General features: G+C 29.2%; 16 protein-coding genes across 16 annotated transcripts; 9 read left to right on the top strand and 7 right to left on the bottom strand.

Annotated features, from left to right (window-relative positions):
* Positions 1–82: 82 nt before the first annotated feature.
* Positions 83–446, bottom strand: T552_03474 (hypothetical protein; the record flags this gene model as incomplete). The annotated part of the gene is made up of 3 exons (XM_018371976.1): positions 83–157; positions 206–292; positions 336–446. 3 exons carry the CDS (start codon positions 444–446, stop codon positions 83–85), a joined length of 273 nt encoding a protein of 90 aa, XP_018224229.1.
* Positions 447–1,100: 654 nt separating this feature from the next.
* T552_03473 (hypothetical protein) lies at positions 1,101–3,271 on the top strand. Its single transcript, XM_018371975.1, has 3 exons — positions 1,101–2,816; positions 2,875–3,072; positions 3,116–3,271. The coding sequence occupies exons 1-3, from the start codon at positions 1,148–1,150 to the stop codon at positions 3,223–3,225; spliced, it is 1,977 nt and encodes a 658-aa protein (XP_018224228.1). The 5' UTR covers positions 1,101–1,147; the 3' UTR covers positions 3,226–3,271.
* A 281-nt stretch (positions 3,272–3,552) lies between these two features.
* T552_03472 (hypothetical protein) lies at positions 3,553–5,064 on the top strand. The gene has a single exon (XM_018371974.1). The coding sequence runs from the start codon at positions 3,598–3,600 to the stop codon at positions 5,020–5,022; it is 1,425 nt and encodes a 474-aa protein (XP_018224227.1). The 5' UTR covers positions 3,553–3,597; the 3' UTR covers positions 5,023–5,064.
* Positions 5,065–5,221: 157 nt separating this feature from the next.
* Positions 5,222–6,326, top strand: T552_03471 (hypothetical protein). Its single transcript, XM_018371973.1, has 2 exons — positions 5,222–5,868; positions 5,919–6,326. The coding sequence occupies exons 1-2, from the start codon at positions 5,265–5,267 to the stop codon at positions 6,281–6,283; spliced, it is 969 nt and encodes a 322-aa protein (XP_018224226.1). The 5' UTR covers positions 5,222–5,264; the 3' UTR covers positions 6,284–6,326.
* A 246-nt stretch (positions 6,327–6,572) lies between these two features.
* On the bottom strand, positions 6,573–7,512 carry T552_03470 (hypothetical protein). The gene is made up of 2 exons (XM_018371972.1): positions 7,140–7,512; positions 6,573–7,094 (listed from the first exon to the last, which is right to left on the bottom strand). Exons 1-2 carry the CDS (start codon positions 7,460–7,462, stop codon positions 6,617–6,619), a joined length of 801 nt encoding a protein of 266 aa, XP_018224225.1. The 5' UTR covers positions 7,463–7,512; the 3' UTR covers positions 6,573–6,616.
* A 540-nt stretch (positions 7,513–8,052) lies between these two features.
* Positions 8,053–8,650, top strand: T552_03469 (RING-box protein 1; the record flags this gene model as incomplete). Its single annotated transcript, XM_018371971.1, has 4 exons — positions 8,053–8,247; positions 8,295–8,373; positions 8,437–8,507; positions 8,552–8,650. The coding sequence occupies 4 exons, from the start codon at positions 8,053–8,055 to the stop codon at positions 8,648–8,650; spliced, it is 444 nt and encodes a 147-aa protein (XP_018224224.1).
* A 772-nt stretch (positions 8,651–9,422) lies between these two features.
* On the top strand, positions 9,423–11,400 carry T552_03468 (eukaryotic peptide chain release factor subunit 1). The gene is made up of 14 exons (XM_018371970.1): positions 9,423–9,551; positions 9,597–9,628; positions 9,675–9,716; positions 9,764–10,144; positions 10,190–10,252; positions 10,293–10,379; positions 10,420–10,446; positions 10,493–10,681; positions 10,732–10,788; positions 10,839–10,889; positions 10,930–11,001; positions 11,047–11,187; positions 11,240–11,259; positions 11,303–11,400. The coding sequence occupies exons 1-14, from the start codon at positions 9,466–9,468 to the stop codon at positions 11,351–11,353; spliced, it is 1,299 nt and encodes a 432-aa protein (XP_018224223.1). The 5' UTR covers positions 9,423–9,465; the 3' UTR covers positions 11,354–11,400.
* Positions 11,401–11,558: 158 nt separating this feature from the next.
* Positions 11,559–12,598, top strand: T552_03467 (hypothetical protein). Its single transcript, XM_018371969.1, has 2 exons — positions 11,559–11,905; positions 11,951–12,598. The coding sequence occupies exons 1-2, from the start codon at positions 11,605–11,607 to the stop codon at positions 12,550–12,552; spliced, it is 903 nt and encodes a 300-aa protein (XP_018224222.1). The 5' UTR covers positions 11,559–11,604; the 3' UTR covers positions 12,553–12,598.
* A 250-nt stretch (positions 12,599–12,848) lies between these two features.
* Positions 12,849–13,694, bottom strand: T552_03466 (hypothetical protein). The gene is made up of 5 exons (XM_018371968.1): positions 13,561–13,694; positions 13,453–13,518; positions 13,338–13,411; positions 13,202–13,295; positions 12,849–13,154 (listed from the first exon to the last, which is right to left on the bottom strand). Exons 1-5 carry the CDS (start codon positions 13,648–13,650, stop codon positions 12,894–12,896), a joined length of 585 nt encoding a protein of 194 aa, XP_018224221.1. The 5' UTR covers positions 13,651–13,694; the 3' UTR covers positions 12,849–12,893.
* A 191-nt stretch (positions 13,695–13,885) lies between these two features.
* Positions 13,886–15,279, top strand: T552_03465 (hypothetical protein). Its single transcript, XM_018371967.1, has 6 exons — positions 13,886–13,903; positions 13,949–14,269; positions 14,567–14,670; positions 14,714–14,770; positions 14,841–14,929; positions 14,982–15,279. The coding sequence occupies exons 2-6, from the start codon at positions 13,972–13,974 to the stop codon at positions 15,226–15,228; spliced, it is 795 nt and encodes a 264-aa protein (XP_018224220.1). The 5' UTR covers positions 13,886–13,903; positions 13,949–13,971; the 3' UTR covers positions 15,229–15,279.
* A 232-nt stretch (positions 15,280–15,511) lies between these two features.
* T552_03464 (ribosomal protein L13) lies at positions 15,512–16,120 on the bottom strand. The gene is made up of 2 exons (XM_018371966.1): positions 15,930–16,120; positions 15,512–15,871 (listed from the first exon to the last, which is right to left on the bottom strand). The coding sequence occupies exons 1-2, from the start codon at positions 16,072–16,074 to the stop codon at positions 15,558–15,560; spliced, it is 459 nt and encodes a 152-aa protein (XP_018224219.1). The 5' UTR covers positions 16,075–16,120; the 3' UTR covers positions 15,512–15,557.
* A 484-nt stretch (positions 16,121–16,604) lies between these two features.
* On the top strand, positions 16,605–17,536 carry T552_03463 (hypothetical protein). Its single transcript, XM_018371965.1, has 6 exons — positions 16,605–16,728; positions 16,770–16,887; positions 16,935–17,088; positions 17,186–17,279; positions 17,326–17,405; positions 17,449–17,536. Exons 1-6 carry the CDS (start codon positions 16,651–16,653, stop codon positions 17,492–17,494), a joined length of 570 nt encoding a protein of 189 aa, XP_018224218.1. The 5' UTR covers positions 16,605–16,650; the 3' UTR covers positions 17,495–17,536.
* A 61-nt stretch (positions 17,537–17,597) lies between these two features.
* On the bottom strand, positions 17,598–18,777 carry T552_03462 (hypothetical protein). The gene is made up of 6 exons (XM_018371964.1): positions 18,647–18,777; positions 18,314–18,603; positions 18,205–18,267; positions 18,114–18,159; positions 17,820–18,065; positions 17,598–17,776 (listed from the first exon to the last, which is right to left on the bottom strand). The coding sequence occupies exons 1-6, from the start codon at positions 18,729–18,731 to the stop codon at positions 17,625–17,627; spliced, it is 882 nt and encodes a 293-aa protein (XP_018224217.1). The 5' UTR covers positions 18,732–18,777; the 3' UTR covers positions 17,598–17,624.
* Positions 18,778–19,085: 308 nt separating this feature from the next.
* On the top strand, positions 19,086–21,162 carry T552_03461 (arginine-tRNA ligase). Its single transcript, XM_018371963.1, has 5 exons — positions 19,086–19,419; positions 19,467–19,770; positions 19,812–19,988; positions 20,031–20,658; positions 20,700–21,162. Exons 1-5 carry the CDS (start codon positions 19,132–19,134, stop codon positions 21,127–21,129), a joined length of 1,827 nt encoding a protein of 608 aa, XP_018224216.1. The 5' UTR covers positions 19,086–19,131; the 3' UTR covers positions 21,130–21,162.
* Positions 21,163–21,403: 241 nt separating this feature from the next.
* On the bottom strand, positions 21,404–21,938 carry T552_03460 (hypothetical protein; the record flags this gene model as incomplete). Its single annotated transcript, XM_018371962.1, has 2 exons — positions 21,404–21,673; positions 21,783–21,938. 2 exons carry the CDS (start codon positions 21,936–21,938, stop codon positions 21,404–21,406), a joined length of 426 nt encoding a protein of 141 aa, XP_018224215.1.
* Positions 21,939–22,039: 101 nt separating this feature from the next.
* On the bottom strand, positions 22,040–23,133 carry T552_03459 (hypothetical protein; the record flags this gene model as incomplete). The annotated part of the gene is made up of 4 exons (XM_018371961.1): positions 22,040–22,081; positions 22,135–22,329; positions 22,842–22,897; positions 22,944–23,133. The coding sequence occupies 4 exons, from the start codon at positions 23,131–23,133 to the stop codon at positions 22,040–22,042; spliced, it is 483 nt and encodes a 160-aa protein (XP_018224214.1).
* Between the last annotated feature and the right edge of the window lie 49 nt (positions 23,134–23,182).

Here is a 23,182-nt window from a genome sequence, read left to right as displayed (position 1 = left end):
CTCTTCTCTATACATCTACTCCTCTATATATCTACTCCTTTTACTCCTTTTACTCCTCTCTACTTCTACTTCTACTTATTTTCTATGCTTTCGAGACTTTGCCTCGATGCCATTTAATAGGGTGCATATTATAAATAGGCCATGGAGGAACAATCACCTTATAAAACAATTACTCCTCCATTCATTATTTATATATAATACTCACTAAAATAGACGTTATAATCCCTATTATAAATATAAAAAGCGTAATTATTAGGTTTTGCTGAAGAAAACCTATAGCGTATGCCGCAATCTTAATCGTCACATCTTCCCTCCAAAAAAAATCTAAAACTTACTGAAAAAAATATAACAATTATATTTGCAAATATTTCTGACTTTGTTTGACCTTCATAATCAATATGTCCATATATTAATTTTTCAATTTTCTTTATAATAGAAAAAATCATTTATTAAAACTTTAACTCTTTATATAAACTGTTTTGTTTATTATTTATAAATAATAATATAAATATTATTTATTATAAATATTATTATAAATATTAAGTATTTTATATTATTTCTAATATTTAGAGTTTTAATTGATCCTGAGAGATCTCTACGTGAATAGTTAAGAGACGTCGTTATGCAAGCAAATCTATCGAACGGATGTAAAAAAAAGCAAAACTTTGTAAAAAACGTCTGTCTTTGAAAATACATAGGATTATAGGATTTAATAGAAGAATATATAAATATATTAAGGTATAATAAATATTTATGATAAGGGAATAATACTAAGTTAAATTTTAGATCAAATTGGAGAACCTTTTTTTTAGGTGCAATCAATCTTTGTGTTCATTTCCAGGGAAAATTTCAGTTTGTTCTATTAAGCCTCCATAGGAGAAGTTATAAAGTTAATTAAATAAATTATTTGTGGATTATTTGTTATTTTGAAGTTTTATATATATATATATATCTTGGTTAGGATTGATTTAAGGGATATTATTGTGATAATATAGTGATCGGGTGTAACTTGAATATTTTTTATATATTGAGAGGTTTTTGCTGTATATTTGGAGTTTTTTTTGTGGAAGGAAAGAACGTTTGTTGAATTGTGGGTAAAACTAGAGTAATAGTATCTTGCTCTTGCTCTTGCTCTTGCTCTTGTTTAATGATGGGAACGCATAATTCAGAGCCATTTACTGGTATTTCTTCAGAAGTGCCGCTTGATCATAATGATCAAGCGGAGTGTTTTTCAGATTTGAATTTTACAGAGGATTCGATACGTTCTACAGGATTTTCGAATCGTCTTTCTCAATCTAGTTTAACACTTCATCGATCAGCATCATGGCATCGATTATCACCGACACATTCTGAAAGCAGTCAGATTTTTTCGGATAATAGGGATAATTCGAGTCGAGCATGTTTGATTCATAATGATAATACAGATGGTATTTATAATTTTGATATAAAAGATGTTATTTCTCCGATTCCTATTATTTCATCAAATGTTCGTTCTCTTCCTACATCGGAATCATGTAATTATCATGTTGATAACAAAAGACATGGGGATGCGGTAATATCTCATGTATCATCAGGAGATGTACCAGTTTCCTCGGTATCGACTACGAATTCCAAGAAGTGCAAATATTCAGGTATTTTATATACGGATGGTCAACCACAAGAAGCGTATGAGCATTTATCAAGTGATGATGATAGTGCTTCAGTTACTTCACGTCCAAATTCTCATATTGATTCAACCGATGCTAAATCTGAAAAAGTCGAGGAAGATGTTTGTTTTCCTATGACCGAAGAATGTAGAGTAGTAAAAGGAGTTGATTTTGAGGAATTGAATAAGTTTGTCGCTTCTCAATGTTTAAAGGATTCAGATGTTTCTTATACTAAGTCTCGGAAATATAGTACTGGATCAGTTGTAAAGGGTGCTTTTGCATCTAAAAATTATTTATCTTTAAACTTGGATAAATGCGAAAACAATGTATTCGATGAGGATTATAATGATATTCCATATAGGAATAGTTTATCTTCTAGTGCTATTGCTTTAGATTCTCAACAAAAAGTTGAATTTTGTAGTAAGGCTGAGGGTATAGATATATCCGATAGATTCAGTTTTTTCTCTTCAAACACCGAAAAAACTATACATGTTCGTGAGATTGGAGATATTCTTTTGGAAGGTGAAACTTTTCAGGATATTTTTGGTCCCGATCGTGGAACTTGGTGGTTAGATTGTTTAAATCCAACTGATATAGAAATGAAAATGTTACAAAAGGTATTTTCAATTCATCCTTTAACCGCTGAAGATATTCGTGTTCAAGAAACTCGTGAAAAGGTTGAATTGTTTCGTTCTTACTATTTCGTTTGTTTTAGATCATTCGAACAAGATGCTCAAAGCCAAGATTACCTTGAACCCGTTAACATTTATATTGTTGTTTTTAGAGAGGGTCTTTTGACTTTTCATTTTTCTCCAATCGTACATCCTGCAAATGTTCGACGTAGGATTCGTCAACTTCGTGACTATGTCGATATTTCTTCTGATTGGATATGCTATGCACTCATCGATGACATTACTGATGGTTTTGGCCCCTGCATCCATTCTATCGAAAAAGAAACAGATGCCATTGAAGATGCTGTCTTGATCACTCGAAATCACGAATCCAGAGAAATGCTTCGTGCCATTGGTTGTTGTAGAAGAAAAGTTCTTAGTCTTTTTCGTCTTTTATATGGAAAAGCTGACGTTATCAAAATGTTTGCAAAAAGATGTACTGAAAATTATAATGTTGCTCCTAAAAGCGAAATCGGCTTATATCTCGGTGATATACAAGGTATCTTCTTCTTCTTTAATTTCTTATTATTTCCTTATTAAACTCCCTTCTTCTATAGACCATCTAATCACTATGACTCAAAACTTAATTCAATTCGAAAAAATTCTCTCTCGATCTCATTCTAATTATTTAGCACAGCTATCCATCAGTTATGTTCAATCTAATGAACGAAGTAGTGCTATGTTTTCTAAAATTACTGTCATCGGAACCATTTTTCTTCCTGCAAATATTATTACCGGCCTTTTTGGCATGAATGGTTTTTTTCTCTTTTTCTTTTCTTTCTAACTAACTTCTCTTAGTTGCTGTTCCAGGTGAACACAAATCTGGTTGGTTTTGGGGAATTTTCTGGTGCATTATAGGATACATCGTTCTAGTTTTATTAATGGCTCGTCACTTTAAACTTATTTAGCTCTTATATACATATTTAATCTCTCTTTTACTTTAATTCTACTTCAGTTCTACTTCAATTCTACTCTTATACACTACTTCTACTACTCTTATACACTACTACTTCTACTTCTACTCCTCCTCATACTCCTCCCTCCTCTTCATCCCATTCTATTCTATTGAAATCCCTTATTTCCCTTGTATTTTCTATCATCTCTTATTTTCACCTATTTATATGTCATCCACGACTCGTTCCTTCTTACCTTAACATCCAATCTTAAGCGATGACTACAAATCCTATAAAAAGGCTAAAAATACCAGGAAATTGAGGATATTTCTTAGAAATATAGGTTAATAAGGGCACTGGATTATAAGGAGGAATAATATTGAGGGAATGCTTGCTATTTCTTTGATAACGTCGTTTTGGAACTCATTAATAACAAATAATCGACATGCAGATCCGTCATCATCAGGAGTTTTATACGGTAGAACGATAGAACGGGAAGGAATTGTTAGAACAGAAGGTCTTGAATCGGTAGTATCTATTGGAGAGAATGATATACGAGGCGTAGATCGATATTTGTGTGATTCTAGTGAAATAATGAAGTATGAGGGTCTAGAGATAGAATCTCTAGACGGGGAATATACAAGACCGATTCCGCAGTGTAATGTGCAAGATTGGCCAGGACTTCGTTTTGCTATGAGATGTACCTTGAAAAGGTCGTTATATGAGCATACGGACATAGTTTTAGGAGATTATGGAGCAGATGGATTATTACCGCCTCCATTAGTATCGGATTCATGGAGACGTATTGATAGATGGGCGGAAATGCATTATCCGGAGCTATATGATCAATTGTCATATGGTGCAACGGTGGCAGATGTGAATGAATTAGAATATGAGTTAAAAAATCATCTTCCAAAGGATGTACGAGAGTCATTTTTTATTCATGATGGACAGGAGAGGGGAGGAAAGCCGACGGGGATTATTTTTGGAATTACATTATTAGATTGCGAAGAAGTTTTAGAAGAATATTATTTATGGAAAAAAGTGGCGATAAATTTGACTAAAATTCGAGAATCAGGGACATTTTTGCGAGAAAGAGAGTTATTTAAACGACAAGGATCGTATCCAAGGGGATCGGTACGAGCGGTTTATGCACATCCAGGATGGATTCCTTTAGGAAAGGATTTTGAAGGAAATAATATTGGAGTTGATCTTGCACCGGGACCTACAGGAAGATGGGGACAAGTTATTCTTTTTGGAAGAGATCAAGATATTAAGTATGTGGTAGCGCATTCATGGGCGTCTTTTTTGGCAATGTTAGCCGATGATTTGGAAGAGGGTAATTGGACAATTGATGATACAACGGGAGAATTATTTTTGGGTACTTCGGATAAGGATCACATGAGTTATTTCGATGTTTTAAAGCATCGTTTACGAAAGCGTCAAAAAGAACAAACAAAATCGGCTTTATCCATGATGGATCCAAATAAAATTTCACTTACGTTTAATGAAAAGCCTTCAATGATGAAGATATCTAATAAAGATCTTAAAAAAACGCAACAACAACAACAACAACAACAACAATATAAAGATACATCATCTATACATCTTGGAAGTACAATTTCGCCTGAAAACACACTATATTTTCAAAATCAATCATTAACTAAAAATACTCAAACAACTAAAGCTGTACTCGCAACTAAAGATACTAATATTTTGAAAGATCATTCTCATGGGAACGATATTACGCTTCAAGAAATGCATACTTTGAAAGAAAACGTACACATTTTTTCACCAAATATAAGGCAATAATTATTATAAAATTATACTACAATCATATTTTAACGATTCATATTTTACAAAAAAAAGTTATCTAAAATTTATTGGTCTTTGGAAATTTCATTACATACATTCCTTACAAAAGAAGCATTGGGTTTTCTCACCATTTTAATAGGTTAATTATATCGCATTATTTTTTGTTTCTCTTATATCTTCATTATTATACTGGAGTCACGTGATATTGGTAACGTCAAGTTTTGAGATAAGAGATATCTATGATAAATCTATATAGAAAGAACAGAAGATCGGCTATTTCTTTTATATTTCATTATAGGAATCGTCTTTATTCCTATGATAAATCTTTATCAGAATTATTACATGCACCGGTGACCTATATTTCTGATTTTTTATCACCAACAATAGGACGTCAATTGAGTTTAACATTATCTTCACATTTTAAAAAGGCGTTAGATCTGTCTAGATTTAGTATTGGAAATGAACTTCCACCTGGATATCATTATCTTTATTTTCACATGTGTCATTTGGAAGATTCTTTAGCGAAAGATGGAGGTGAAATGATTTACGCGCCTTTGATGAATTGGAATAGACGTTTATGGGCCAAAGGATCATTAGAATATATTAATAAAAATATGAAATATCCTTTACGTATGGGATTTCCTGCAATTTCTATTGAAAAGCTTGAAAAAGTTGATTGGAATGGTCGTAAAGAGGATAACATTTCAGTATGGACATGCAAGGAAATTTCTCCGTTAGATGATCAGGAACGTCCGAAAGATGTATGTTTAAGAGAGAGGATATGTATCGTATATCAATCTGTTTATAAAATGGGCGAAAAAGTGATAGAAATATCAAAAAAATGTGGGTAATTTTGATTTAAAGGCATTTTAACATTAATAATATTGTTAAAGCTTGGATACCTGACTTTTCATGTTCTATTACACCTTCTCAAATCCTTCTTTTTCGATATTCAGCATTAACTTTTAATTCACATAAGATTCATTATGATTATTCGTATTTAAAAGAAGAAAAATATGATAATTTGTTAGTTCAGGGATCTTTATGTGTTGTTTTTCTTTTAGAATTATTACAACAGAATGTTTCTTCAGATCTGCGTTTGAAATCTTTCTATTATAAAATACAATATCCACTTTATGCTAACTTTTCTTATAAATTTTGTGGAAGGAGATTAAAACAACTTAGTGGTATCCAATATGCTTTGTGGGTAGAATCTGATAACCTATTGCATATGAAAGGAACAGCCGAAATGTGGTAATACTTTTTATAATGATTTTTTCAAAGATTGTTATACTTGTTGTATTTAATTCCAAGTAAAATGAACAATTTTAATATACATACATACATAACTATTTCATTTACAATGAGATACTATATAGTTTTCCATTTATAAGGAAATAAAATAACTGTATTAAAGAAATAGTTTCTATGATCTATTTGATTTCTTACGAAATTTTGATCCTCCTTATATAGGAATACCTTAGAACAAGATTTAGTGGAGATATTTTTGCATATAATAGTCCTTTCTAAGGATATAGATGTATAATCTCGAAAGATTTATAATTGATTAACTGTATTTTTCCCCTTATTTTTAAGTATTTGCTGATGACTTATTTGGTTTAGATGGTAAAAGTAGACTTAACAATTTTTGTTTCATATCTTCTGCGTTAGTGTTATAGTTATCAATGTACATATTCTTTCGGAGTTGCATTTTATTCTTCTTATAAAAAGTTGTTTTTTGATGATGATTATCTTTTTGATTTCTCTGCGTATTATGAAAATCCGAATATACTGATAAAAGAGTATTTTCCTTGACTTCTTTTTTTTTTCCTATTTTTTTTATTGATGAATACGTTTTTGAGTAAAATGTATCATTAAATTCTAATGATGCATTTGTTTCTTGCTTTCGTAATGCTTGTCTTTCCTTCTTTTCATTCATGTCAACTTTAAATAACTTTTTCGGTGATGAAGAATGAACTTCATGTGATAATGATATAGATGGTTCGTATAAAGATATTTCTGATGTTTCTTCTAGTTGTTTAGATGAATGAATTTGAGACGTAGATGGACTATTAATGTTAAAAAATGTATCCTGAGTATATCAACATAAATACCTCGAAATCGACGTTTGTATATGTTGAGATGATTGCTGGAAATGCAAAGGTTGTAAATGCGGCGTGTTATATGTAATTTTAGAAAAAAATGATGGAATAGGAAGATTAGAAGCCGCCGGTGAATGATGAAACGTTGGCCCCGCATAATGACTTAATTCTTTATGCGGTGTAATTGACATTCTATGAGACATCGATTCATTAATTAATTCTGTCTCTGGTGATTGATCATTTGTATTAAAAAATTGCCAATTCGTAGAATACGATTTTTTATACTTGTTTTCCGGTGTTACCCTATTAATTAAGTTCTGTTTTTGTGTATTCATTCCTAAATTTAAATACTATATTCATATTTTTTTCTGACTAATAAATTTGCTTATTTATATCAATATTTCTCCCTTTAAAAACATAAAAAAAAGCTTTTCTTCAATGTATATCTCTCTATATTCATAAAATTATTATATAGAGCTCTTAATTCCTCTTTTTTCGTCCTTTTTTTCTCGTCTTTTAGTTGATGAAACATATATCTTATTTTTCGTCTAATTCCTTTGTTTTTTAACCGATTTTCTCCGTTCAAACAATATATCTATTCATTTAACAATATCAATCTTATTTCTTGCTATTTCTTACCTTTTTATCTATGTTTTAACCTGATATTTCAAAATCTCTAAATTTTGAGGTTTCTCTGTTATCGGACGGGCTGAGCCTTTATATAGTCTCCAACGTCATGATTTTTAAAAATATATACAAGTCCTTATAAAAATACATAAAAACCCTCTAAAATACTTATTTTATTATAATATATTACTTGAATATATATAAAAAGGATAGAAAGTGCTACCTTAGTTACTAAGTGTATAATTATATTTGGGTGGAGAAATTGATATTAAATCTTTATATAAGAGATAAAGCTGCTATGGAATATTCTTTAACAGATTCGCAATCTATGATAGAAGATCCAGTTGAATTTAGAGCGGATGGAGAGGTTTTAGAAGAAGTTGGTAGTTTACCTACGACGTCTACATTTATTCCTACGGAAATTATGGAAGATGAAAAGCTAATGGAAGAATCGGTTTCAGTTGGTTTAAAGCCGCGTTTTGAGGTTAAAAAGGTGTATATTATTTATAATTTTTTTTTTTTTGATTTTTATTTTATAAGTGGAATGCAGTAGCACTATGGGCATGGGATATTATTGTTGATAATTGTGCAATTTGTCGTAATCATATTATGGATTTTTGTAAGGATTCTATTTTTACAAATAAATTGATTGTTTGTGTTTTTTTTTTTTTAATATGTATAGGTATTGAATGTCAAGCGAATCAGGTTGCACCAATAAGCGAAGCATGTACTGTTGCATGGGGTATTTGTAATGTATAAATATTGTTTTATACAGGGAGGTTTTTTAATTTATAAAGCATGCATTTCATTTTCATTGTATTTCTCGTTGGCTTAAGACTCGTCAAGTATGTCCACTTGATAATAGAGAATGGGAATATCAAAAATATGGGAGATAATTGTTTTAAATGTGTAATGGCAATTTTGGTTATTATTTTTAAAGCAACAGGATTTTTATAAAATGTTTTGCACAAGAATCCGTTTGAATAAATGAATAAATAATGAATTAAATTGCAAAGATGGATACACTTTGGTCTACAGAGTTTTTCTAGATTGCTAATTCGATAAAATCAATACAAAAAGTTTATTTTTCCTGGATATAGGAAATATGTAGTCAAAATAATAAGTATATTAATATTTTATTATTTTTATCTTTAAATAATAGAATACTTTTTGTAGATAATTAACTTGTTTAGATAAGGACAATATTTGAATTTCTTTATAAAAATAATATAAAATACCGCTTGTTTCTAATGATTTAAAATATAAAAAATCTATTTATAAAAAATATAGAGATTCTATTTTACAAAATATTACATAATTAGAATAGAAAATATATATTATATTGTCAATTTTAAGATATTTTAAAAAAAAAAATCAAGTAAAAAAGTACTAAAAAATGCTTCAAATTATGATATTTTAATCTGAAAAAAATGTTCCTGTTTGTTTTAATCACAAGTTTTACATTCTTCTATCTGATTCCTCTTAATTTATAGGCATAAACCCTCTGTTTATGAATTTTAATCTTTTTTTACTAAGACGTTATCGCCGATAACCTCAAATTTTTGTGCAGAAAAAAAAATCAAAAATAAAGCCTAAAATAAGCTTATTAAGGACCAAATAAGAGGTTAATCGTCCATTGGAACCTATATATATTTATATATTCCTTTTTGTTGCATCTTTTAAGGGGAAAAAACGAGCGAAATAGATAAATATGAGTTCAAGCTCTAATGATGTTGAAAAAAATGTAGAAATGTGGAAGGTTAGGAAGCTTATTAAGAGTTTAGAATCAGCACGAGGGTTTCTTGTCTTTTTTTTTTTTTTAAAATAGTCTTATACGTTTAGAAATGGGACATCTATGATTTCTCTTATTATTCGTTAGTACGACTTGGAAAATAATGTATGATTGATGTATTTTTTTAGCACCAAAGGATCAGGTTTCTCGTGTGAATAAGATGCTTGGGGGTTTATATGAAAAAAAAGGGTTAAAAATGGTTAATTTATTGTTTTAGATGAATATGGAACAGCATCAAATATTAAATCAAGAGTTAATCGATTATCTGTACTTGGAGCGATTACATCTACCCGTGAAAAGCTTAAATTGTATACTAAAGTTCCACCTAATGGTCTTGTTATTTATTGTGGGGAAATTATTACAGATGATGGGAAAGAAAAGAAATTAAGTATTGATTTTGAGCCGTTTAAGCCAATTAATACGTCATTGTATCTTTGTGATAATAAGTTTCATACGGAGGCACTTTCAGAGCTGCTTGAAAGTGACCAAAAATTTGGGTTTATTGTTATGGATGGTAATGGGTCACTTTTTGGGACACTTTGTGGAAATACACGTGAAGTTCTTCACAAATTTACAGTTGATCTTCCAAAAAAACATGGTATATTTCATATATTCTTTTATATATAAAGGATTAATTCTAAAGGTCGTGGTGGACAATCTGCACTGCGTTTTGCTCGTTTAAGAGAGGAAAAACGACATAATTATGGTAATTTCTAATATTTAGTGGAAAATCTTATTGGAAATAGTAAGGAAGGTTGCAGAAGTAGCAGTACAACTTTTTATTACGAACGATAAAGTTAATGTAGCAGGATTGATATTAGCAGGATCAGCAGGTATATTATCATTTTAATCATTTTTCATACTAAATATAAGACTTTAAAACGGAATTAAGCATTTCTGGTTTCTTTTTGAATATTTTATATATATTAATATTTACATTTTAAAGATATGTTTGATTCACGACTAACTTCAAAAATTGTTAAGATTGTTGACATTTCCTACGGAGGAGAAAATGGGTTTAATCAAGCTATCGAACTTGTTTCTGATATTCTTTCCAATGTTAAATTTATTCAAGAAAAAAGACTTATTCAAAAATATTTTGATGAAATATCACAAGATACTGGAAAATATTGCTGTAAACATTTGATCTAAATCATTTATGTTATAACAGCTAATGATAACTAGATGGTGTTGAAGATACTTTGAAAAGCCTTGAATTAGGTGCCGTTGAAACAATTATTGGTTTGCTTTCTATTATTATTATTATTATCTTAAAAATTAAATTACTCTAGTTTGGGAAAATTTAGATGTTATACGATGGACTCTTTGTGATTCTAAAGGAGGTATTGTTTAAATATTATATTTTTATGTTCATATATTTAGATACTGTTATTGTTCATTTTACAAAAGAACAATCTGAAAAAAATAGAGAACCTTTTATAGATAAAGAAACCGGTAATTACCACTCTATTCTTTTCATCATTTTTATCATTTTTATAGGAAACGAAATGGAAGTCGTTTCTTCTATTTCTTTTTTGGAATGGCTAACTGAAAAATATAAAGACTTTGGTGCAAACTTGGAATTCATAACAGATAGATCACAAGAAGGAAATCAGTTTTGTAAAGGATTCCTTGGCATTGGTATGTTTTTATTTTTTCTTTTTTTTAATCTTTTTTAAAAAAATATAATTAGGTGGACTTTTACGATATAAAGTAAGTATAGGTTAAAGAACCTATCCTCTTTAACTCTTTAAAGCTTGATTTTTCTACTATTACTATGGACTCTGATGATTATTACTCTGATTAATTTTTTTTACATGGTCATATAATTCGATTAATTTTTTATCTTTTTTCAATTTTTTTTCTTTTTCATTTTTATTCATCAGGTATCACCTTTTTACATTTTAATGTTATTTTCTTTCTGTTTAATTTCTTTTTCATGTATTTTTTTAAATGCCTCATTTTCTTTTATTGCTCCCTCATTTCACATGCTTTAAAAAGATTACCGGAACTTAAAAAAACTAAGATAATTCTTTAAATGTGTTCCTCATTTTTTTGATGAGGATCCATGACCCAGCAGAATCACCAGCAATTATTTATGATCTGTCGGGTCCAGTAAAGCAAAATATGAATATTCCAGTTAATTTTCCATTACATTCTTCAGAGTTGCCATATCAGCAAATCATTAGTAATAATGATCAGAATCAGGCATCAACATTTCTTATGTTTTTATATGGTGATTCGCCTCAAGAAAACTCTAGTTTTTCGTCGGTGCCTAATCAGCAATTAACAATTAATAATTTAGAAATGATGCGACCACCAGTAAAAAAAAAAAGATGCCAAGTAAGAAATGCATGTGGTAAGTAGGTAATGATGAATATAATGAATTTATAAATTATCAAAGTAAATTGTCAAAAGTCGAATAAAAAGTGTGAAGAAGTACGTCCATGTAGTCGATGTATCAAAAATCATTTAGTCGATTCATGTACGAATTCTAAGCGAAAAAAGAGACAAAAAGGTATTAAACGAGGTCCGTATAAGCGTAGAAAGAAGATAGCGATGGATAATAATAATGTGATTACGCCATCTATTGATACGATGGTACCTTTGGTTGAGACGCCAACTATAAGCAATATGGACAGTTCTTTAATTGATTTTACTAGTCAGCAATTCTTAGAATTTGAATCGTTTCCTAGACTTTTCATGCAATCGCTTTCTGTGCCTTCATTGGATTCTATGACATCATATCCTGTTATGTCATCATATGAAGATAACCATACGTCTTCGGAAACAACGATTAATTCAGCTATTCAATGCCCAACAAAACCTCAAAGTAATCATGCTGAAATGATGTCTACTTTGCTTGATGACACCTTAATGAAGAATTTTAACGGACATGTATTAGATAGTCGTTCAGATCCATCATGCCGGCCTTTATCACTTGGACATGAAGCTGATCTTGGAACCTTAGCATCACTTTGTGCAGCTGTATTAGGTGATGATTAAATAGAATACCCTCAATAAATATAAAGAAGCGAGGATTTGAAAGAGCCGGAAATAAAAGATGAATCGAAGATTGTATTAGTTATTAGATAGAAAAGAAACTGAAGAATTGCAGATAAGCTCTAGATATCTTATAAATATCAATTAAGTGTTAGATTTGAGATATATGAATGGAAATATTTCGTGAAAAAAAAAACGTCTAGTTTTATTTATCCAACTTCCCTAAAATAAAATGAGTTGTATACAATGCTTAACTTCCATCTAATAATATAGAATATGCTGTGCATTGGTTTTTCGTTTAGAAATTTGTAAGAAATATTACTTTGTTTCTTTTTTTTTTGTAATTATGATGAAATTGTTGGCGCAACATCTTTAAGATAATAATAAACATGTCCAACAAACATACCAAGTAGATCACCCTTAGGAATCGTATTATGAAGGATGAATGAAAACCAAAGTAAAATCCAAGGTAAATATGGTGCGTTAAAGACAAATAAACCAAGAAATGATAATCGAACTGAAGGATTTCGTCTAGACCATAAATAAATTAAACAGAATGACAATGGCGACGCAAGAAACGTTAACGAAACGAGAGGTGAAAGAATCTATAACCAATGTTAATCGATTAATACCATAATCAAAAAAAAAAAACAAGTAATGATGTTGTAGCATAAAGTAAAAGATAAGCAAATTCACGGGATCGTCCTCTAAACGATGTTTCCTCAAGCATACGACAATATCGAGCGCTATCAAAAATAAACCTTTCCAAAAAAATATACCCTTCTTACATAAAAAAAATATGAAATAAAAAGTCAAAACTTAAATTCCCAAAATAAAGAAATGTCGTAATAAGTCTCCAATACTACTATCTTACCAAATTTTACTTAAAAAAAAAATCCTAACCTGTTTACGAATAATAACTGAATGCCATGAAAAAAATAGCTGAAATGGCGTCACCCAATTACATTGCTATCTCTTTTAAATATCTCTTAAAATTCCATTAAAACCTACCACTGCTACACTTGTAGCAATGGCTCCTGTAATAAATAGTCGTGTCACTATAGGTACGTCCATGTACCACGTTTCAAGAGGCCAAAGCATATTCAGAATTATAATGGATATTCCTCTATAAAGTTTTACTTATGTTTTCTCGGTTGATGTTAGGTGCACGCGGGTGTCCTCTAATCACTCTTTAATGAATTCCTTATTGATGGATTATTCTGTGTTAAAAATGTCTCAATTTATGAGCTAAATTGGACAGAATATTTGTGTATAAAGAATGATTTAAGAAATTTAGATTGTTATTGTATAGACCGATAATCCTTTGCGAGGAAAACCGGACACCCCTGTTTACGCACGGGCACCTCTAAAATTTTAATTATGAGCTAATAAAGAGTAGAGAGAGGGTTAAAGGAAGGGTTTATGGCAACAACACATGAAACAGGAGTGGAGTCAGAAGAACCAGGTGTTAATGAGGGAAAATCAAATGCACCGGTTTTTTTGAAACGAGTTTCGTTTGATACATTTGATAATAGAGATGCTCGTGATTTTAGTTTAACGTTACGAGCGACTCATCGTTCGTATACATATAGTTATCGTTCACGTACATTTTTATGTGGGATTGATCAGAATGACTATTCGGAATCGGCATTAGATTGGTTGATTGAAGTGTTAGTTGAGGATGGAGATGAGATTATTGCATTAAGAGTTATTGATCCAGGTAAGAATATGATGAAGGTTAGGTGGTAGGGTTAGGGTTGGGGTTGTAGTTAGTTAGTGCTAGGGTTAGGTTGTTGGTGTGATGTAGGGATGGAATGGGTTAGGGTTGGGTTACGATTTAGGGTTGTAGTGAGGGTTAGGGTTATATTGATGGTTATGGGTGTTGATGATTGAGTGTGGATGGGTTAGGGTTAGGGTTAGAATATGTTATATGAGGGTTAGGGTTAGTGCGCCGGGTTAGGGCGAGGGGTTAGGGTTATTTTATAATTAATATGGGTTAACCTGGGTTAAAATTTAGGGTCGCGTATGGCAGCTGGGTTATCGATGCAAGAAAAGATGTATCGTAAGGATGCAGATCGATTGATGGAACGTATTCTTCAAAAGAATGAGGAATCCAAAGCAGTATGATCAATTGTTAATGTATCAAAGTGTTTTATTGTATTAGATTTCTGTTATGGTTGAATTTGCAATGGGGAAGGTAACGACGACTTTATTACACCGGGTAAGGTGATATAAGATCAGTATTATACTGGTATTATGTTTAAATTATGTTTTGTTGATTATTATAAAAGATTCATATTTATCAACCGGATTCTCTTATAATTGGAACACGTGGTAAAGGTCTCGGGCTTCAAAGTTTATTTCCAGGATCGATTTCCAAGTTAATTATAATTATTTTAGTGTGAAAGGGTTATCATGTTAATATTTTATAGATATTGTTTGGCAACATCGCCAGTACCTGTTATTGTTGTTCGTCCCGATAGAAAACGGGAAGAAGCTAAGTCAAAACGACTTGCAAATCCATTACGACAATCGTATGTTGAAATACTTGAAAAATCCAATAGTTCAATGGATTTTCGGGCATTAAATCAATCGGCACATGCAGAAAAACCAAGTGGTACAATAAAAAGTCATTTTGGTATTTTTGGGGGATCAAAATATAAACGACTTTCTGTTTAATCAATTAAAGATGAACATAAATTTCATTTGGTTATTATTATAGACTTAATAAACTATAATTGTCGTCATCGGGAATACTATTATTGCAAACTTTGCTGCAGCAAGTTTTGGATAATGCTTTACAAATCTATAAGCTTTAAACTATTCTCCTATGTAGCTTGCATTCCTAGTTTCTCTAGATTTTAGTATAGACCTTTATTTGGTCGAAGATTTAGTACAATCTTAGTTTGGAATGATTCGACAGGTTTTATTAAGGATATATATATAAATACATAAAAAATGTCTTAAACAAACAGACTTATAAATACTTTTAAATTTATTTTCATTATTTAAATCGGTGCTGATATCCATTCCCCTGAATTCGTCCAAACTCTTTGTATATTTTTATAATAAGGATGATTTTCTCCTTCAAAACATTTTAGTCGATTAAGACGACGATCTCGAAGTCGGTTCTTTGGAAGCATTCCTGAAACCGCTTGTCGTAAAACAATACTAGCCCCTTCACGTTCTATCCATTCTTTCATCGTCCTTTTTTTTAACCCTCCCGGTCGACCACTATGTCGTACATATGTACGATTTAACTTACGCTCATCAAGTCGAAGTAATGCGCAATTCGTAACAATAACATAATCCCCTACGTCCGCTAATAATTTTATATTAAAATATATTCGATATATATATTTTAATATAAAAAAAATTACCTGCCGGATGATAAATAGGTTTATGTTTCCCCATAAGAAGACAAGCTAAAGTACTTGCAAGTCTTCCTAAAATACAGTCCTTCGCTGATATTTGATGCCATAACCGAGCATTAGCAAGTCTTATTTCTCCCTGAAGATAAGACATGTTTAATACTGCTTTTACATCCCTTTGTCTATATATTTCGAAATGTTTTATCTTTTTTTTTTCGATTCATTAAACATCTAATTTACAGATATCTCTTTAAAGATATATTAATATTGATAAATATGATTTCTAAATAAAGATATTGAATAGGAATATTGAATAGACATGATAATCTATATTCAATTGAATACGTACAACTTATTAAGTTGTACGTATATTTATAATAACATATCATCTACCTTATATAAGGCAAATATAAGTAATTGTCTATTATCTACATTTATGTAATCTTTTAATTTATATTGAAAATATATAATAATATATTTTTTATATTATTTATATATGGTTGATTAAAATATTAAAAACGAACATTAAAAGATTGCTAATTTTTATATTGAAATTTCATTGTTTATAAAACATGTCTTTATATTGAAAAATACAATAAGAAAATATTGTTGCATTTTTCCATTTTATAGTGGAATATCTCCGATAGGCTTAAGGTTTTAGAAAATAAAGCATATAAGACGCATATAAGACGCATACATCGCGCATATATATAGTTTATTTCAAGATAATATGGTAGATATGGAGAATTTAGCGTTTTCAGAGTCATTTACAACAATGTTTACTATAAAAAAGACACGTTTTGCTCAAGTTAGTTTTAATAGGTATTAATGATTTATTAAATTATACAGCAATTTCAAGCTTTACTTGATAAATCTACACCATATAAGGCATGGCGATGGGCTGGATCTCTTGGGTTATTAGTTTTATTTATGATAAGGATTTTAGTAGTTCAAGGATGGTATATTGGTAAATGGAATAAATAGGATTAATAATAGGTATTTATGATAATTTAGTATGTTATGCTTTATGGATTTATCTTTTGAATTTATTTCTTGCTTTTCTTACGCCTAAACTTGATTTTCCGCTTGAACAAGATTTACAAGATGAAGATGCAGAAGTACGATTGCCTCTTCATCAAGATGAAGAATTTCGGCCATTTATTCGAAGGTATGTTGTTAAAAGGATAAGAAATATATAAATGATATAATTTTTGGTTTTTTTGGAAATTCAATTGTTAAATTGTTTTTTTAATTATTATAAATAGACTTCCGGAATTTAAGTTTTGGTATTCTGCAACACGAGTGATTTTTATAGCTTTTATCTGCAGTTTTATTCCTTTCTTTGATATTCCAGTATTTGTATAGAACGATTGGATTTTTTATATTTTAAAACTAATATTGATAGTGGCCAATTTTGCTGATATATTTTTGTATTCTTTTTGCATTTACCATGCGTAGACAAATTAAACATATGATAAAGTATAGGTAGGAGAATATTTTTATAAAATTTTGTATTTATTATTATTAGATATGTTCCTTTTGATATTGGGAAAAAACGGTTCTCTTCAAAATAAGAATGGTGTATTATGATTATTATTCGCTTAAAAAAAATATTGTAATCTTTAAAACAAATGGATTAATGTATACTACTAAAGTATATAAAAAATATGAAAATAGTTAATAAAATTAAAAATATGTTTAAATTCAAAAGTTAAACACATAATTACCCGTTGTTATGTTATTTCTTGTTTGTTTTTTGAAACGTTTTAAACAACGTTCAAAATCGATAACTGTTTTCACATTTTTTATAGAGACTTGATGTCTCCAAAAATGATGAAAAGAAATAAATGTATAACCTAAGAATTAATGTATGAAATCTAAAAAAAATAAATGTTATACAAAATAAATGTTTCATAATTTCTTCAACATATACGCCATAATTATAACATTGAATAAAAATCCTTTCGAGTCTGTTTTTATTCATTAAATCTATAATGTATGCCAAAATATTTATAGCTGCAAGCGCAAAAGGATACCAAGGAAGATTGATATCTGTATGATTCGATCTAGATTCCGATATCATAATTTTAGTGTATTCATTTTGTGTTAATACAAAATGATGTAATAATTCTAGTCCAAAAATTCCTATATAAAAAATAAATATTATTAATCTTAAAATAAATATCTTTTCACCCATAGATCTAAAATCTGTACTAGGATCATCTCCTTGGAACCCTAACTAGTATATTTAGCTAATATTTTTAACAAAATTAAAAATTGAAACCATCACCCAATTCTTTTTATTATTTTGTATTCCTTTTCCTGTTGCAATTACTGAATCCCACATCTATTTTTATTAAAAAATCATTCAATTCCTCATTATTTATTATTACTTCCTGAAACATTTCTTGATTTTGATGATATTTAACCTCTATAAGACATTTTTGCACTATACTTTTCTTTTCTTTCTGAATAAAAAATATTGCCATAACCGAATATCGTAGACAAAGACATTGTTTTGAACATAATTCATTATCATAATTGTATTTTATCTTTTTTAACACAATTGACGTTATTACCGTATCAATATACTTCCTTTCTTCAAATGAATCTAAACTTCCTGCTTTACATAGCAAACCCTTCCATTCCTCATAAACCATTGCTGATAAACATAATTCTACATCTTTATACATTATATTTAACCCATAATAAATAAATAAAATTACAAATATTCCAAACTAAACTTTCTAACTTCTTGTTTTCTTCATTATTTCTCTTTTTTTCCCTTTCTTCTCCCAATTTCAACAACATCGATTCTTCCAATGACACATATGAATCTAAAATTCTACAAATTGATGTCTTATGACATACACTTCTATATATTCTTTTATATATTCTTCTTATCCTCCATATTCCCTCACAAACCCTTTCTTTCAAAAATTCAAAAAAAAACCCTTTTCTATTCTTTTTCTTATTAAAACTACTATTAACTATTCTTTTTCTAATAATATTATATATTATTATATCATTCAACATTATAGCTTTCTTAGTTAGACTTTATTTGTTTATAAGGTTATCTGCTGGGTTACCACAGTAACCTATGAAAATCTTATCGTATCTGCGAACCTACTTAATAACAACCAAGACAGACCAGTTTTGTAGAATAAGCAGCCAAAAGACGTTTAATAAGAGGCTAAATTACTATGGAAATATGAGGAATATTAAGACATATGAGGAGCTTGTAAATGAACTGAAAGAATTTGGAGTTTCAGAGAATCTATTATATTATGAAGATTCAAATCCTCTTAGGAATCCGTTTGATATTTTTCGTTTATATATTGCGCAAAATCTTTCAGGAATTACGGGGATTTCTTATAGGGAGATTTATCCTATTTTAGAGCATTGTTCTAAGCTTGAAAATGGAGATTTGATGTTACCGGTAGCACGATTACGTTTGGGAGAAAATCCGGTATTTTTAGCTAAAGAATGGTCGGAAAAGGTGTTTATATGAGTATTAACATGGGCGATATTAATGAGAATATGAAGTTTCCGGAAAAAATAGTTTTTTGTAAGCATCAAGGTGCTTTTATTCAATTTTTTTTTCGTCCGGAATTTCTTACACGTATGGTGATTCCGTATATCCATAGAGATGGAGATAGATATGGGTCTAATGAGTCTGGGAAAGGGAAGAAAGTGGTAGTTGAATTTGGGAGTCCAAATATTGCAAAACCGTTTCATGCGGGTCATTTACGAAGTACAATTATTGGTGCGTTTGTATCTAATATACATGAGTTTTGTTCATGGGAAGTTATTCGATTGAATTATCTGGGTGATTGGGGGAAGCAATTTGGTAAAACAATTGAATTTTTTTGTTTTCTGAATTTTTTGTAGGTCTTTTAGCAATAGGATTTCAATTGTATGGAAGTGAAGAATCATTGGAATCGAATCCTATTCAGCATCTTTACGATGTCTATGTAAAAGTGAATTTATTTGCTTCGCAAAAAGATAATCCAGAAGCTGATGATCTAAATAATAAAGCTCGTGAGTATTTTAAGAGAATGGAAGAAGGTATATATTCATTCGAGGAATGATATTTTTAATAGTATTAAGGTGATGAAACGGCTCTTAGTATATGGAGACGTTTTAGGGATCTTAGTATTAAAAAGTATAAAATTACGTACGATCGTTTAAATATTCGTTATGATGAATATAGTGGAGAATCAGGAGTTTCTCCAGAGAGTATTAAGATGGTTATTAATTCTCTTAAAGAAAAAGGTTTTTTAAATATGGATGATGGTGCTATGTTTATAGATTTATCAAAATATTCAAAAAATCTTGGAAAAGCAATGCTTCAAAAGAGGGATGGAACAAGTTTGTATTTAACAAGAGATATTGGGGAGGCTATTAATCGCTATCAAAAGTATGAATTTGATAAAATGATTTATGTTGTCTCTTCACAACAGGATTTACATCTTGCTCAGCTTCTCAAAATTTTAGAACTTCTTGATTTACCGTGGGCTAAATCATGCATGCATATTAATTATGGTCTGGTTTTAGGAATGAGTACTAGAAAGGGTACTGCTGTTTTTTTGGATAGTATTCTTGAAACAGCTAAAGAAAATATGCATGATGTAATGAAAAAGAATGAAAAGAAATATCTTCAAATTGAAGATCCTGAATACGTTTCAGATGTAATTGGAATATCAGCTATTTTGATACAGGATATGTCTTCCAAACGGTATTTCTTAATATTTTTTTTTTTTTTTTAAAATCCTATAGTATAAATAATTATTCTTTTGATTGGCAACGTATATTAACATTTGAGGGTGATACTGGTCCATATTTGCAGTATGCCCATTCTAGGCTGGAATCTGTAATAAGACGTCTGAATATCTCTCTGGAAAATATACAAGATGCAAAGCTTGATTCTTTAATAGAGCCAGCTGCAATAGATTTGGTCCGATTACTAGCTCGATATCCTGACGTCATAAATACTACGATAAAAACATTAGAGCCATGCACTATTATTACTTATCTTTTTAAACTTGCGCATACTATTAGTGGTTGTTATGATGTGCTCTGGGTTATGAATCAATCTGAAGATGTAGCTATGGCACGATTATCCCTTTTTCTTGCGTGCAAAAGAGTCCTTAGTAATGGTATGAGATTACTTGGATTAACTCCTCTTGAAAGGTATGTAGTATTTTAAATTGTCACTAGAACTCATTATTTTAGGATGTAAATTATTAAAAATATATTATTATAATCTTTTTTTAATTATTCAAATTTTGTATAAAGTTATATAAATGCATCTTTGAATTAAATAAATATTTATGAATATTAATACGTTTAGATTCTATAATTATTTTCTCAAATAAATCCCTTAGTTCCAGATATGATTTTTCTTTTTTAGATTTTTCTTCTAAATATTGTACTATGCATACGAATTTTGATATTATATTATTAACATTACCATAAGATGTTCAGCCTAAATGGTCATCATATCCCTTTTCAATAATAATCTGCAAAAGTGTTTTTGCAAAAGAATTGGCCCATATTGTTAATTTATTAACTATGTATCCATTGTCATTTAACAAAGCTAGTGCCTTAATTATTTCAGAATTGTCTTTTAGTGTATCTCTCCATAAATTTCTTTTTTCATGAATAAATAAATTATTGGTTTCTTGAGGATAAGACACTATAGTTTGAAGTTCATTAATATTTTCTAAGTTAATAAGTAAATTTAAAAGTTCCTTTTTAAATGTAAATGAATATTTATAAATAGAAGATAAATGATTAAGAAGAGGTTTTGAAAAATAAGCAGGAGAAAATATGTTTTTTTTTGAAAATAATTCGAGAAACTATTTCTGATGCTAGTATCCTTATTTTTTCATCTTTTAAAAGCTTTAAAATAAAATAAATTGGTATAATATGTTCTAACTGTTGAGAAAGATAATAACTAATCTTACTTAAAATAAGATGCTCTGAAAAACATTTTAAGGATTGCATTGCAGGCATTCTATTAATTTAATCCTATTGATCTATTAATATACTTTAATAGTAGTATAACTAATATATACTTTATCTTCGTCAAAATTTAGATCAAGATATTTAATCCACTAATTAAATTGTTCCCAATAAATATCTTTAGGTTCTACATGCTATACCTTTTATATGTAAATTTTTTTTCTAAAAAATATATTTATAGTATTACCTTAAACAATAAATCCGATGTTAATGAAAGTAAAGCATCCATTTTAAGAGGATAACTATATGAATCTTTTAAAAGAACTATAATTTCTATTATCATATTTCTTAAATCATCTATATTTAAAGATGAAAAAGAAGAAATATTTAATAAATTGGGCAAAGATAATGCTGCACTCGTTGTAAGAACTCCCCATCTTTCCTTTAAAATAATTGTGAAAATTTTGAAGATTATAGTAGGGGAAATAAGTATTCTAAAATTTTTAAATAATATCAAAAGTATAGATATTTCCTACGTTTTTGTTATGTATCTTGAATGACTAAATATGCTTAATTTGACATTATAAGTAGAATTTTATAGCAAATCTATAATGATTATTTCATGTTTGATGTTTTTTTTGATTATTTGAGGGAAATTTTCTAGTCCATATAAAAGTATTATAGATGCTTGTTTTAAAAAAAGGTTCTGCCCAATTATTTTTTGATGACATTCTCTGAATTGAAAAAGATCTATACAGAATTCTATAGTCATGACGCAGAGTTTCATTGTCTCCTCTGCATTGTATCTGTTTTTAGTTAATTTTAATTATTTCACTTAAAAGATTAAATACTCTCAATTTCCATATTTATTTTCTCTTTTATCCAATCAAAGTCTATAAAATATATAGAAATTATTTTTAAAGCAAGACTTTTTAATAATAGCACAAGGACTACTGGAATAATAATTTCAAATTTCTTTATTAAAGCATTTGTTACATAAGTATAAAAGGCTAGAAACAATTAAGATATTTTAGGTATATAAATTTAAAATGTTACCTTGTACATCATTAACATGAAAAATGTTTTTATTTAAATAATTTATCCAACTTTGTATTAAGTATTTGATTTTTAATAAAATCTCATGTAATGTATTTTGAATATTAGCTTCACAAGATTCTATAATGCTGATAATAGTATTTATATGCGTGGATGGAAAAATAATAGTTGGTATTGCTTTTGCTGACATCTTACGTACCTTATAATAATTAGTTTTTTTTATAATAAAATGAAATTCA

The sequence above is a fragment of the Pneumocystis carinii genome, assembly GCF_001477545.1.
Source record: "Pneumocystis carinii B80 chromosome Unknown supercont1.17, whole genome shotgun sequence".
Lineage (NCBI taxonomy): Eukaryota > Fungi > Ascomycota > Pneumocystomycetes > Pneumocystales > Pneumocystaceae > Pneumocystis > Pneumocystis carinii.
The sequence above is the reverse complement of the archived record's forward strand: the minus strand, read 5'-3'. Positions and strand labels throughout refer to the sequence as shown.